Genomic DNA, 15,715 nt, shown 5'->3' with positions numbered 1-15,715 from the left:
GTCATTACTGAAATTGTCATTAATTTGTTTGCTGTTCTTGAAAATTTTAATAGGTAAAGAGAGGAATATAAAGCTTAAATGAGCTTAAAGATAAGATTTACCAATGGGTTAACATTCCTGAAATTGTAAATCAACTTTCTTTATTAGTTATTGCCCGAAAAGAATTATTTGAGCTAAATTTTGGGATTTTTACATTTTAGCTTTAAAACTATGTGACCACCAATGTAAAATATACATGAAAAAAAGTTAATGCAGATCACACAATGTATTTGGTTTTAAGAAGGAGTTTTTTTTTCTCATATATATTATCCACACAATTGAGTGGATTCAGAGAAGTTCTGTTAGCTAGGGAAAGACCATTCTATATTTTGTGATGGGGATATTGAATGAAATGAATGCAATGGTGTCTAGAACTGAATATCATTACCCAAGAAATGAATTTTCTGTACATTCAGGTGCACATACCATTTGAAAATAGAAAGAGGTGTGTACACTACGAAAAAAGAAAATTTTGTAAAAAAAAATGAAATAAGTTGTCTTTGTATTTGGATTTGTAATCAAACCCTTATTTTTCAACCTTGAAATTAAATTTTCCATATAATTAACTATTCCGTATTATGCATGTGTACATTCAAGTCAGTGTAATTCAACAAAACTAATTCGGTACATACAATGTGTGTTCTTATAAGGGATTACTAATTTAAAGAAAACTGCAGGTTTGATATCAATTTTTTCTGATTTTTGTCTCAATGAAACCGCAAATATATTGTTGCTAGGCACTTTTCTAATATAAATAAATGGTTTGATGGCAACTTTGCAATATAAATAAATGGTTGCTAGACATTTTTCACTATAAATGAATGGTTGCCGAGGACGTATGATAACATTCACCCCTGACCCTGCTTTATGTAATAATCCATACAGTCCTGAATGAAAACGTACATTGTTACTAGGTTCTTTTATGTCAATAAGGGTGATTGCTAAGCACTTTTGACAAGACCGTAACTTCTTAATGTTAACCTGTAAACAAAATAGTGGCTTTAATCATCATGAACATTTTCCTCACATATTGTTTGCTTCTTTCTATCATATTTTCTTACAAATCTAATTAATATACACAAGGTCAAAGGTCAAGGTCATATATGATCTTTGACCTTGAGTTAAATTGAATGTCATTTAATGCTCAATAGTTTTCACATCATAGTCATTCAATTGTAATAACAGTATTTGGGTAATCTTAGTGCTGAGCGCTTTTGACAAGACCTTAACTTCTTTATGTTAACCTGTAAACAAAATAGTGGCTTTAATCGTCCTGAACATTCCTACGTATTGTTTGCTTCTTTCTATTATATTTTCGTACTAATCTAATTAATATACGCAAGATCAAAGGTCAAGGTCATCTATGATCTTTGACCTTGAGGTAAATTAAATGTTATTTAATGCTCAATAGTTTTCACATAGTCATTCAATTGTAATAACTGTTTTGGGTAATCTTAATAACCTTGTCAAATTTCTGAGAAAAAAACAAAAATGACACATTTTGGCTTCCATAGCAACCATCCTAGCACTTCGAATTCCAAATATTTGTTATAAATTATTGACTAGAAACATTGATACTTCATATTTATTACCACAACTTAAATGAAGGTGGATGCAAAACTGTATATTTTGTTTAGGCTAAATGTGTATAATTCGTCTTTACAAATGCAATGAAAAAATGACCTCTGCTCCTGCGGTTGTGACAATATTCAGCGAAAATATTATTTATATACTACATTGCTGTTATGATTGTTAAGTATCATGTTTCTGAAAAATATTAACAAATATCATTAAATAAAATCTGGTTTTGTTCAGAATGCTTGCAAAGTAGGTGTTTTTTCAATGCTAAAATCGCATCAACGTACAGGAAAACTCTTGCCTAGCAACACTTTGGGAGGCTTTTTTTCTTACTTTTTCACCTAATTATATGGTCAGACTAAGTTTCAGGAAAATCGGTGACTATATGCGTGCCAGCCCCACCCCTATATGAAATGGTTGGTGGTTACAGAGAATTGCTCTTAATATTAACATGTCAATTTTACATTATCATTAGAATTATGAAAAAAGACCAAGGGTATACGTTTATGTGACAACCAGTAAAAAAAAGTACATCCTAGAGAGCAACATACAGACTTCAACAAAAGATAGGTGTCTATACAATGCTTATGTACATCCGACTGTTTTTTGAAATATTAAGTAAAATTAAACTGTTTAAATATGTAGAACTTCAATAAGGTAGAGATGTTTGACATGTATTCCTCTAATCAATGACTCTGTCATTTCTTAATTAATTCTTTATATCTTGATTTCTCCATATTCTCATGCTAGACATTTAGAACAAAAAGAAAAGTTGAAATGATTCCTGTATGAAGTAAAACAAGATTACAATACTTATTCTGTAGTTTAAATAATGAGAATCGATAGAAATAAATGATAATACTTTTTTTGAACACTATAAGAATGTACCTAATTATAAGTAGTTACCCTGAAGTACAATAAAAAAAACAACACCCTCATCTCTGACATATAAATATTGGGATGTAGATTACAAGATATGAATACGTATACCAACATTACAAATACATTAGGCCCACTAAAATATATATTTTTTTTGATAATTAATAAAACAAATTCTGTTTTCTTTGACTGCAGGTCAATTGGCAAGTAGATGTAATTAATTGTTTATTAAATCATGGAGCTGATGTGAATAAATTAAATGGTGAAGGTTGTTCTGCATTGTCAGCTGGAGCCATATTCTTCTATCCATTAGAAGGCTTTAGATATAACATTGCAGAGAGATATCTAGATAGACCTGCTGTTTATGAAGAAAAAGACAGAAAGGCTGTTAAATCTCAAAAAGGTAAACTTATTTGAATTTACAGATATAAATGTATTAATCAAATTAAAGGATGTGTGTGTAAACATCAATATAACAGCAGTCCAAGGACACAAATAACCAAACGACATCTTTAGGACAACATACAGTCTTCAACAAAGGACCCGTGTCTGTATACAGTACACCTTATCACTATTTGTTTGTCATAACTGCATTTCAAAGGTGTCCTTGTAAAATATTGACGTCACAATAGAAAATGTTTGTACATTACCAAACAAATTGACTGTTGTATGACATCAGTAGTTCAAGTGTTGCAAAGGAGTAGGCCCGGTAAGACTCCTTTTTGGCCCCAAAATATAGCATTTCAAAAATTTGTTAACAATGTAAACTTTTAGCTATTTCTTGGAAAGAAGAATACTTTGGTTACATAAATATGGGCTGTTTTTGACAACACAATGCACATGCATCAGGAACTAGCATCATTAATTCATACAAAATTACTGAAATCGTCACAATTTTAGCATTTGTGCTAATTTTTAGACATTTTTTATCCAAAAATGGAAGTGGCCGCACTTGTGTTCAGTCTTATTATTTATATATATGTTGTATTTGATGATAATGCATAACATATATAAAGGTTGAAACTGAACACGAATGCGGCCAATTCCATTTTAGACAAAAACCACCTGAAAAGTGACTTTTTTTGGCGTATTTCATAGATTTCAAATATTTTAGCTTGAATTTGAGCGTCTTTAATGACCAAATCAGTTCAAATCTTTTACAAAAACTAATTGAATCAACTGAAGTAGATACTCAAGTGTTTAAAAAATGTCAAAAATCTTTCATCAGATGTACTTCGAATTTTAGGCCAAAATTAGCCCTTACCGGACCTTTTCCTTTTTCAGCCTAAATAGCTATAAGGTCTAAAATGATGTCAATCTCATAATCATCCTGAGTCTATAAAAAAAATAATAAATTAAACAGAAATATGTCTTGAAAAAGTTTTAATAAAAGTTTATGTCTATCAGCAAAGAAATTGTTATAATTTCAATTATAGATGTCTCCTTGGCAGATAGATTTGACAGATTCTGATGTAGTAGAGAATTAATGCATTCATTAATCAAAAAGAATTAAAATTGGAGTGAACAAATTCAGTGAAAATCTGTTATTTTTTTTCATTATTGGCACAGAGTTTAAAATGGAACAGAAATCCAACTTATTTTGCATCTTAGGGGAAATAACTCTACATAAACCATGCAACTGGTTACATATATTAGAAAACCACTGTTTCATTATCTTTTGTCTTTATTAGGTATCCTCGCTACAAAGAAGACACCAGGAAGCACTAAATCTACACCAGCTCCACCTAAACAAAAAGGAAGAGAATCTCCTGCCATTAGTACAGATAAAAAGGTTGTTCCCTCAGGTACCAGTCTTATCAGTGCTGACAGCGGCTTTGCACAGAATGATAGTAACCAGAATCTCTCTGGTAAACAACAAGTTAGAATTGTTGAACCAGAAGTTAATGGTTCAAAAGAAAATATAAAAGAAAATGACAGTGATTCAGTTTTAGGGGATGCCAGTAAGGAAGTGAAGTTTTCTTTATCTGGTGAGGACCATAAGACAGAAGAGAGTGAATTTGAGTCTGTTGCTACACTAAGGGACTTTGAAATAGAAGTGTCTGAACAGTTGTTAGAAAGATGTGCTACTCAGCTGAGTACAAATGAGAAGATTGTTGGTGGCAGACGTTCCCGTGACAGTGCAATGTTGGGAACAGTTAGACATATGGCTGTTATAAAAAATGAGTAAGCTTAAACAAGACTTTCTGAAAATTACACATTTAATTATTTATATTAAGTGTTTTTAAAGGCAAAGTTGACAATCGCTTTCTGTTTTCTGTTTTTGTACATTCTAATTTTGTTGTGAGTTCAGTGACACAGTTTAATTTTTGCGTGTGAAACTTCTCATTAGAAATATTTACTATAAAAAGAAAAAGAAAAAAGGTTTTATAGTCATAGTGACAGGTACCTAATTATAAGAGGTCTAAAGATTTCGTAAGTTTGTTATGAGTTGTCCCGAATTACAGTGTAGTACATTTTGACAATTTCTTAACAGGAAAGAGAGGATGAAAGCTACTTTAGATTTGTTATTGAGAAGAGGTGCTGACCCTAATGCCTCTGGTGTTCCCATGCCTATCTTGTTCTTTGCTATAAAATCAGCTGATGTAGAAATGGTGAAGACTTTATTGTACAGAGGAGCTTCTACTGCCATTACTCTTCCTAAGGAGGTTTGTACATGTCTCATTTGCAATGAAAAATTGCAAGAATATTTTAAGTACTGTTTCTCATAGACCTTTGAATTTCAAAAGCAATGGTTATATTTATTGATAAGAAACTTAATTCAAAAGCCCTATTTAAATAGCACCTCTGATATGCATAAAATGCCAGCTGATGGTACAGTGTAACTGGTCCGGGATCCTCACCCAGTAGGCTGTTCTAATCATAAAGTTCTTGTGATTTGTAGTTAAATTCTACTGTATCATGTACTGAAACCACATCTTGATCATTATCTGGTGTAGGAGATTCAAATAATTAATTTCACTCTTGCAATTATACGCCTGTTTACAGGATTATTATGGTATACTGTTGTCCGTCCGTCTGTTCGTTGTCAACATGTCGGACAATAGCTCTAAAACGCTTAAACCAATTTTCATGAAACTTTAGTGAATTGTTTATATCTATTGACATAAGCTCCCTTTTGATTTCTATAAAATTTAAGATTTTACATTTCTGAGTAATATGATTTTATTCATAAAAAAGGGGGATCTAGTTTTCAGACAATAACTCAAAATTCTTCGAGCAGTCTTCACGAAACTTTGGTGATTGGTTTATATCTATTAAAATAAGCTCCCTTTAGATTTTTTATAAATTTCTGATATGACATTGGAGAGTTATGGAACTTTCTTCATTGAAAAAGCAAGGGGCATATCATGGGCTCATGGTGCAGATATTTATTTTGTATCTGTGTTAAATATTTCTAGTAACCTAGATGTTCCAAACAAATTACAACAGATGACACTTTGATGTTATATATGTCATTCTCTCATGGTTGTGGCCTTTTATCTTTTTCTTGCATGAATAGATATTTCTTGTACGAAAATTGTGTTAATTTGATTGGCTTATACAGAATCATGAAACAATATTGGGACATTTCCATTGGCTATTTGTTAGGTCATTTCCTTCATGGTAACAGAGATATGTGATTTCTTCTATATACAAAACACTCCACTTTTTACTTCTATAGCATACAAAAAGTCTGATGTTAAAGTTTGATGCTGGAACAGGACATATGACAGACTGGTATGTGCAAAAGACTAAATCAACGAGTCGTGGACTTTTCGTTTAAACAAGAACAGAATGTTTACAATAAGAGAAATAGGTTAACAATTCATGAGAATTGGATATCGCTTGATATCAACGCTCTTTATTTGATTCTCGCTAAAGGTTCACTTATTATTATATAGAAATGAAATAACTCGAGTTGATATCAAGAGATATCCAATTCCTTCTCGTTATGAAACCTATGATTATTTGTACTGATAAACTTTGTTATATAATATATTTACAGAAAGGAGGGTTAGCTCCCTTACATATAGCCTGTGCAATCCCTGGAGATGAAGGTGTACAGATCACAGAGTTATTATTACATGCTGGTGCTGAACCAGATGTCAGAGCTACTATGGATGATTCATTTCTTAACAGAAATCTGGTGTGTATATACATTCATATGTTTTAATGTAGAAACTTGCAAAGATATTGTGATTTTCTGTAATGATTAAAAATATCTAAACTTACCAGACCAGTCAGTATAAGTTGAATTGCTTTGATATTTGACATAATGTTTCCAATTTTTAGTTTGTAATTATATATAGGTGACTTCATATTTAAATGAAAGGTCAGAAATAAATCTCAGTCTTTGTGGAACATTTTAATGGTGATAAGATATAAAGCCAGACGTATTAAATCTAATCATGTTGTTGCAATGGTACCTGCATTATTGAAACCAAAGTACTATCAACCTAAGTTTACAGAAAGTTTTACATTTTCTGTTATATATGCATGTGGTTTTCTATTGGCTAATTAATACGGGAAGTGGCATTGTGATAAACTTTTATATCATATGAAAACCAGTTACTACTTTGAGGCACATGGCACCAATACAGGGTATTCAATGGGCAAATCTGTTGAAATTTAATCAACACTTATGGTTATTTATTATTTAGATATGATGTTCTTCAAACACTTTGGGTACATACATGTGGTAAAATAGGAATATATTGTATGTCAGCTGATCGGCAATGTAATGATTTGTTTGGGCTGTATGCTTTTTACAATGTTTTATGAATGAGATATCCAAGGTCAATTGATGTAAAGACTTGAAGGAAATAGCATTCTACAGGGAAAGGCACCAATGTGAAACTGAAAGTCGTAAAAAAGACATTGAAACAATAACAAACGATGACAAAAATATCATGAAAACCCATTTTCTTAAATAAAAGTAAGATAATCATTTAACTTTGTCCAAACCTGTCTAAGTATGATATTGTTAATCAGCAAATATTTGCCTTTACCTAGAGCGCTTCAATCCAAAAGAGTTGAAGTCTTTGTCCTATTAGAATAGAAATAATTCATGAGGACTTGATTTTTGTCGAGCCTGCGACTTTTGTGGCAGAAAGCCCTACATAGGGATAGTGAACCGGTGGCGGTGGCGGCGTTAACTAACTTCTTAAAAGCTTTATATTTTAGAAGGTGGAAGACCTGGAAGCTTCATACTTTGTATATAGATGCCTTATGTTAGGAAGTTTCCGTCTGTCACATGTCCATTGTCCTTGACCTCATTTTCATGGTTCAGTGACTTCTTGAAAAAAAAAGTTAAGATTTTTTGTAATGTTAATTTCTCTCTTATTATCAGTATTAGGATAACTATATTTGGTATGTGCGTACCTTGCAAGGTCCTCATGCCCATCAGACAGTTTTCACTTGACCTCGACCTCATTTCATGGATCAGTGAACAAGGTTAAGTTTTGGTAATCAAGTCCATATCTCGGATACTATAAGCAATAGGTCTAGTATATTTGGTGTATGGAAGGATTGTAAGGTGTACATGTCCAACTGGCAGGTGTCATCTGACCTTGACCTCATTTTCCTGGTTCAGTGGTTATAGTTAAGTTTTTGTGTTTTGGTCTGTTTTTCTTATACTATATGCAATAGGTCTACTATATTTGGTGTATGGAATGATTGTAAGGTGTACATGTCCAACTGGCAGGTGTCATCTGACCTTGACCTCATTTTCATGGTTCAGTGGTCAAAGTTAAGTTTTTGAGTTTTGGTCTTTTTTTCTAATACTATTTGCAATAGGTCAACTATATTTGGTGTATGGAAATATTTTATGATGTACATGTCAGTCTCGCAGGTTTTATTTGACCTTGACCTCATTTTCATGGTTCATTGCTAAGTCTTAAGTTTTTGTGTTTCGGTCTGTTTTCTTAAACTATAAGTAATAGGTCAACTATATTTGTTGTATGGAAGGATTGTAGGCTGTACATGTCTGCCTGGCATGGTTCATCTGACCTTGACCTCATTTTCATGGTTCATTGGTCAATGTTTAGTTTTCTTGGTTAAGTCTGTTTCTTAGAAACTATAAGCAATAGGTCAACTATATTTAGTGTATTGAATGATTGTAAGGTGTACATGTATTTCTAGTTTGGTTTATTTTACCTTGACCTCATTTTCTTAGATCATGTTAAGTTTAATTATGTGATAGTTGTAGTAAAGCTTTATATTTAGGACTATCAGCATAATATCAATGGTTAGTAAAGAATGCGAGACATTTCAACGTGTGCACTCTTGTTCCCTTAAATGATGATTTTTGACGACTAAAGTTTTTGCCTATTATCTTGAAAACTAATATAAATAAACAGAAAGTGCGAACAAAAATACATTGTGACTGAAACCAATAATTGACTTCTTATAAGAGTTTATCCCTTAAATGTTGATTTCTGGCTCTTAAGTATGTATATATTATATATTTTGTAACATACACTAATATTTTACAATTACTTATAGGAAGAAGAATGGAATAAAGACACCATATCTCCTGAGAGTGAACTGTTACTGGGTGGTAGAACTCCATTACATATAGCATGTGCAAGGGATGATAATTATAAGGTAAACAATTATTTCCTTTAACTTAAAATAAATTATTAGCTATCTTTTAAAGTACAATATTTTACAACTTAATTCATTTAAAAGATATTTGTTTGCTGGTTTTCATAAAGAAAATCTTCCCATTAAAAACCTTTTTTTTTTCATTTTCTCATAAGTTTTAAATTATTTTATTTTATGAATTGCACTTCTTAAAGATTACTCATTTAGACACAAACTAAGGTATTTTCTGAAGTAAATTATTACAAAAATATAAATAAATCATGATTTAAGTTTGTGGTAAAACTTTAACAAGTTTAACATAGTCCTTAATTAAAAAAAACATTCTTTAAATAAGATGTAATAAATGGGTTAAAATTTGGAAATAAGTTGTGAAAAAAGTTATGATAATTTTATGAAAAAAAAATTTGATTTATATCAAGATTTATTTAATATTGGCACTTTATCTTGTTATAATGTTGGTTGTTTGGACAGATTATTATTATAATACCCTCTCTATATTGATATCACTTTGTACATCCATTTTGTAATCCATTCCTCCAACAAATATTATTGTCACATTTGTTTTAAGGTACATCTTGATAGAATAACTTCATATTTGGTCAGCAGGTTCACAAAAACTTTGAATTTTTCGAAAAAACTAAGGATTTTCTTATCCCAGGAATAGATTACCTTAGCCGTATTTGGCACAACTTTTTGGAATTTTGGGTCCTCAATGCTCTACAACTTTGTACTTGTTTGGCTTCATAACTATTTTGATCTGAGCGTCACTGATGAGTCTTATGTAGACGAAACGCGCGTCTGGCGTATTAAATTATAATCCTGGTACCTTTGATAATTAACAGTAATGAGTTGTAACATTTGAGCAAGTTTACAAACTGTCAGACATCTACTGCATGTTTACCAATAATTTTTATTTTTCAATATGATGAAAGAAATTATTATTTTCTAACACTTTTCTCCAGTGCTTCTGAACTTTATAAATTTTAAAAGAGCAGTAAGAGAAAAAGACATTTCAGCTTACAAGAATTTAGATAAACATAGTTTAAAGGAAATTACTGATGAATATTTGTACAATATATAATTTTTTCCTTTTTTTTTTAGAATGCCTGTAAAGTTGTTCATCTGCTTCTTGAGCACAAGGCCAATCCAAACTTACTATGTAATGGATTCTCTCCCCTTGCCCTAGCTATTGCTAGTGGTAATGATCAGGTAGGTCATCAATTGAACCAGAAAATATTTAACTCTATTTATGTACATATAATCATTATAAGACCACTGATTATGTATACCCAATCCCTTTTGCACAGTGTATCAGTCTAAGTAACAGATTTAGTTTGTAAAGTAGACTTATTGTTTATATATATATATATATTTTCTAATCATGATCAAGTCTTTTATTCAATGTTTTTAAGATTTTTTGAGTTTTGACATACTTAATGTAAATGTTGTGTTTTGATAGTGCACCTGTTTAAAGTATTTTTCATGCTAAATATGTACGTTAGTGTTGCATGTATAATTGTGTGTGCCTTTTCATTACTAGATAAAATTTGAGGTAATCTGATGGCTTGTTATCACTGCAGTGCAATATCACAAAGAATCTTGATGAAATATTAAATGGATATCTACACATGTTCTTCAATCAATTTCTGGCTTTCTATATGTGTTAATGCTTTAAGAATAACCAAAGTTGTGGAAGATCAGGTTGTTTCTTCAATTTTTATTTTTCCAATGCGTACACAATACTTTTTTTATTTTCCAGTTTTATACATCAATTCCACTTTGATATCAAAATAATTCAATGAAAATCATTGTTTTAAATATACATTAAAATTTGTTTTTACAATCATTTTATCCATATGATCTCCACAATAATTTTCAGAATTTAAAATTGTGCATTAAAAAATTTCTCTATTAAATCTTTAATAGCTTGAATTTTTTTTTCTCCAGTTTGTGTAAAGTAAGAGCAAATTAACAATGCAAAAAGTTTCAAATACACTACTTTTATCTGAATTATAATGCAACTGAAAAATAACTATTAAATCATACATTTTAAAAATCATCTGCATGAGGTAAACATGTGTGTGCACAATTTAAGACCATCAATTATGGAATTGAAGCTTTGAAATTCGGAGCATTATCCAACTGAAATTTATGTTACAAACTATGTTGCATTTTAATCAGAGTTTACGGAAGCATAATACATAAAAGGATAACAGGTATTATCAATAATATTAAGCAGTACAACAAACACACAAACAACCAAAATCTGACACCTCTGAAATAAATAGATGTACAAAAAAAAGACCAGCAACAACAAAAATACATGGTCCACATAGCATGACTTGGTACAGACACAAATCTCCCACATACGTTTTTTGAAGAAAAAAAAATTAAAGTAATAATTAAGTCAACCTGATCTCTCATTATACATTGGTTATTTTGCAGATCAACAGTCAAGGAAATTAAATGTACAAAAATCTAACACTGTATTGAATTATTTTGGTTTGCTAGAAGAAGAGATACATTTTATTTCCATGTGAATCATATGCTTAATGTATGCCATACAGAGAAAAGAGGCAGTCATGCTGTGTTGTTGCAGATGTACTTTGTGAATTTCTCATTCTTATTCTTCACATCTTTTATTCACTCTCAACTTAAGTGATGATAATAACTGACTTTGCAGTGTTACACTGCACTATTTTTATACTGTTTTGGGGTTTCTGGTTATGAATATTTCGCATTTTCAATATTTATTTAAATTAATTTTAGAACATTTTACTTTTTATTAATGATCATTGTTTATGTATACGTATGTATCATGTTTATAAAAACAATAATTTCTTAAATTTTATATTGATTGATACTACTGCAGAATATTGCTTCTTAATTTTGCATCCTTGGGCAGTATCTTCTAATCTATAATCATCCTCTATTCTTAGACTATTATGTAACAACTAATATAACTAGGCCATGATCATCCTTATGTTTAGATAAAAAATTATATCAATTATAACCATAATGATATATTAATTAAACTAGAACATAGGGTTATAAAATCATGAAAGGTTAATTTTAAAATCTCCCCAAAAAATGTTTATGTATACACTTTAAAGCTGACAATTAATTTAAATTTTTGTTTAACTTTTTATGATGGATATAATGTTGACAACTTAATATAATCAATACTTTGTCAATTTTATTCAAACAGGCAATAGATGTTTTATTGGCATTCCTTGCTGATCCTAGTTTAGTTCTGACTCATGGTGTTGGAAGTGCTCTCTGTGTTGCAGCTTCTACTGAGTATGAGTATAGAAGACCTATAACTACAAGACTTGCATTGGTAAGTGTAAATGTAAATATAGACACAAAAGCCTGTATCACATTGGTCCATGTAGACACAAAGGCCTGTACCACTATTATTTTAGGAACAAAAACTATTGGGAAAATTGTAAAAATCTGTTTTCACCAGAGAGTGCTTAAAAGTTGCATTCTTGTGGCTGCACTTATTTTGAAATTAGAGCTTCTAAAGTACTTCTTTGTCATTTCTCATCATTTCAATTTCCAGACATGCATATAGTTATCCTTGGTGTTTATAGATAGTTGTCTCATTGGCAATCATACCTTATTGCCTTATTTTATGTAAAAGATAATGTTAATTGCCTTATTTTATGTAAAAGAAAATATTAACTACCTCATTTTATGTAAAAGAAAATGTTAACTGCCTCATTTTATGTAAACGAAAATGTTAATTGCTTTATTTTATGTAAAAAGAAAGTTAGAATCTTTCTTTTATTTCAAAAAACATCTTTCTTTCTTCCTTCAACATAAATTATGCGAAAACAAAAATATGAAGAAGTACAATCATGAGAAATAGTTTAATAAACAAACAAATCATAATTAGAAAATAATAATAAAAAAGCATACAACTCAACATTAGGACACATTTTACTTCATCTTAAAATAGAAGGTTTTTTTTAGGGTAAACTAAAGATTCTTTTGTTTTATAGATTGATAAACTAGTTAAAACTGGTGGCAATATATTAGCTCCAATACCAATAGGACCCAAGAGGATCATGGGAACTGCTGTAGACTATGCTTACTATATGTTTAATCAGGTTTGTTTATTTATTACTACTAGGATATTAATTTATCTTGCTATTAGATTGATACAGTGCTAATGTGGCCCAGTAATTCATAATAACATTTCAGTCAACAAATTTTATAAGATTTTTATTAAAGATTAGAAAAGTTATAAAAATATGCAAACGTTAAAGGATACTTTTATAATAAGTTGTTGTTTTCCACTTTGGAGAACTGTTGTTGCTTAATATGGCTTGTTTCATTTAATTGTAATTTAATTAAAAGTGTTTTGAATTTATGTATTATATTTTATTTAGCTGACAATATAATCTGGATCAGGTTATGAATGATGAATAGATATTGATTATTTTATAAAAGGATTATCTAAAGGAATGTAACTTTCCAATTTAATCACAATTTTGCATGTACTTGTATATCGAATCACAAAGTGAAAAATCACTAATATTGTTGTGAAAGTGGATATTAAATTGAAGCTTGTGTATCATATGATAGGATTAATGTATTTCTCCAAACAGAACAGACGATGATTAACACTTCAAGGCATATAATTTTGTCATTCTTTAATAAATATATTTCTTTTTGTTTGACTTTAGGGATTTCCCCTGCGTTAAATATAGTTTATTTAAATATATTCAAAACTGGTTAGAGAAGATGTAAAACGGGTTATTGTTATTTTGGATTTAGATATATTGGTTATATATGCATGTGAAATGCTTTGGCGGTTTAAAGGGTGGGGTTCCGTTATATAATATAAAGGAATTGTCCAGCAGTCAGTTCATCAAAGGTGCTCACAGTAACTACAACGTACAGTTTACCGTTTATTGTCATATTTGGAATATGGATCTATCATATAGTTTAAGTTCATTTACATATAATGATGTGTTGGACAATTTTGTTGTATGCAAATGTCAATTTGAATATTGTTATTAAATTATATTAGATTATTATGTTATTAAACATTGTTTGCAAGAGAAAAGAACAAGTTACTGCGAGCAACCAAATCTATATTAGAGTTTTGTCTTATTTATACGAGGGAATTTAGTAAAGAAATACTTTAAATTCTGACGAGCAGGCCAGGGAGAATTTAACATTCAATTTTTTAGTATAACTTTCTTTTAAATATACTATATGGCGTCCTTGTTTTGTCAGAAGATTCAAAATAATTTAGGTTGAAGAAAGCTTGTGTGTACGATACACATATTTGGAAGGGAGCATATATTCATTCATAAAAAAAAATATAATATTGTAAAAATAGCAAAAGAATTGTTATAAATTTTCATTCTGCAATGTACTTTTAAAAATTTGCAAAAAATCTATGATAGTGTCGATCAAAACTATTCTCAACTTTTCTTGACTCAGAGTAATTTAGAGCTTCACATATGATTTATGCACTTTTCTTGAAGTCTATGTCTAAAGGAAAAAATCACTCTGAAATACTATAAAAATAGAACTGTTTTGATTTCATCTGATAGAACATCTGTGTTTCAGAAAATTGTACTGGTATATTCACTTATACTATGTTTCATGTTGATTAATGATTGTTTAAAAGTTAAATATATAATTTGAAAAAGAATACAATTTATGAAATTAAAATACAAAAATGTAATTGGGATAAATAGAGTATTTATGAACTTGATATTAATTCCATAATGTAAAAGAGTGTGTAATATATCTGGTTTGTCAATCATTTATAGGACAGAAGAATAGCCCACATGCCTTACCATGCACTAACACATGCCGAAAGAGACACATACAATGCCAGGAAAAAGCTATTGGAACATCTTGGTGATATACTGAGGACCAAGGCTGTAGAGAGAGAAAGATTCAGATTGGAAGATGATAATAGTCAGGGAATTAGAAGTAAATCACTGTGGATTACTGTTCTTCATATTATTGCTTGCTTTATAAACCTAATTAGATATAGCAAATGCATTGTTAGCCTTTTGCTTTTTGAAAATGTGTGTAAATACTTTTTAAAAACTTATTGCTTTCTCCCAGGCATACACTTTTAATATGATTATTTGTAGGTTTTTATTTGTTATTATTTGTAGGTTTTTATTAGTGATATTGGATATATAGCTTATGTTTATCAAAATTTATAACCATGTTTCGCATATCAAAGTTAATAGACAGTTTAATTTTTTTAATACATATTTTTTTTTATGAAACAATGGTGATAATGGATATGACACATACAAGTAGCTTTAAATAATACTGTCTTATTTCACTGATTTATAGGTAGAAGTCCTAGTCCTAACTTTGTCTACACTGGAGCAGGAGCCGAACTACCTCCAGGCCACCGAAAATCTAGGTCACCAAAATCTCCGAAGTCACCATCAAAATCACCTGATATGACAGGGGAAAGTAAAGTCAAATTTGAACCATCAACAAAAAGTCCTCGCACTGTAGGGAGAGGTTACCCTGAGAAGGAGCCAGGAACATTACCACCAAGGTACATCTACCTTTTTATTGATTTAAAAAAAAAAATTTATGAGTTCTATCCAGCATATAT

At 30.2% G+C, this 15,715-nt stretch overlaps 1 protein-coding gene across 7 annotated transcripts in view; it reads left to right on the top strand.

Annotated features, from left to right (window-relative positions):
- LOC127737570 (ankyrin repeat and MYND domain-containing protein 1-like) overlaps positions 1-15,715 on the top strand; it is a 51,381-nt gene that overhangs the window by 15,360 nt on the left and 20,306 nt on the right. For all 7 annotated transcript variants that reach the window (XM_052248405.1, XM_052248402.1, XM_052248404.1 and 4 more), the window contains exons 6-15: positions 2,692-2,899; positions 4,188-4,680; positions 4,991-5,162; positions 6,503-6,643; positions 9,001-9,102; positions 10,204-10,311; positions 12,311-12,442; positions 13,110-13,217; positions 14,898-15,063; positions 15,442-15,655. In XM_052248405.1, the coding sequence (XP_052104365.1) occupies positions 2,692-2,899; positions 4,188-4,680; positions 4,991-5,162; positions 6,503-6,643; positions 9,001-9,102; positions 10,204-10,311; positions 12,311-12,442; positions 13,110-13,217; positions 14,898-15,063; positions 15,442-15,655 (1,844 nt within the window). The remainder of the gene's footprint in view (positions 1-2,691; positions 2,900-4,187; positions 4,681-4,990; positions 5,163-6,502; positions 6,644-9,000; positions 9,103-10,203; positions 10,312-12,310; positions 12,443-13,109; positions 13,218-14,897; positions 15,064-15,441; positions 15,656-15,715) is intronic.

Source organism: Mytilus californianus, unplaced genomic scaffold (genome assembly GCF_021869535.1).
Source record: "Mytilus californianus isolate M0D057914Y unplaced genomic scaffold, xbMytCali1.0.p SCAF_4, whole genome shotgun sequence".
NCBI classification, from domain to species: Eukaryota; Metazoa; Mollusca; class Bivalvia; order Mytilida; family Mytilidae; genus Mytilus; species Mytilus californianus.
Note: the sequence above shows the minus strand (reverse complement) of the source record. Positions and strands in the feature narration are given on the sequence as shown.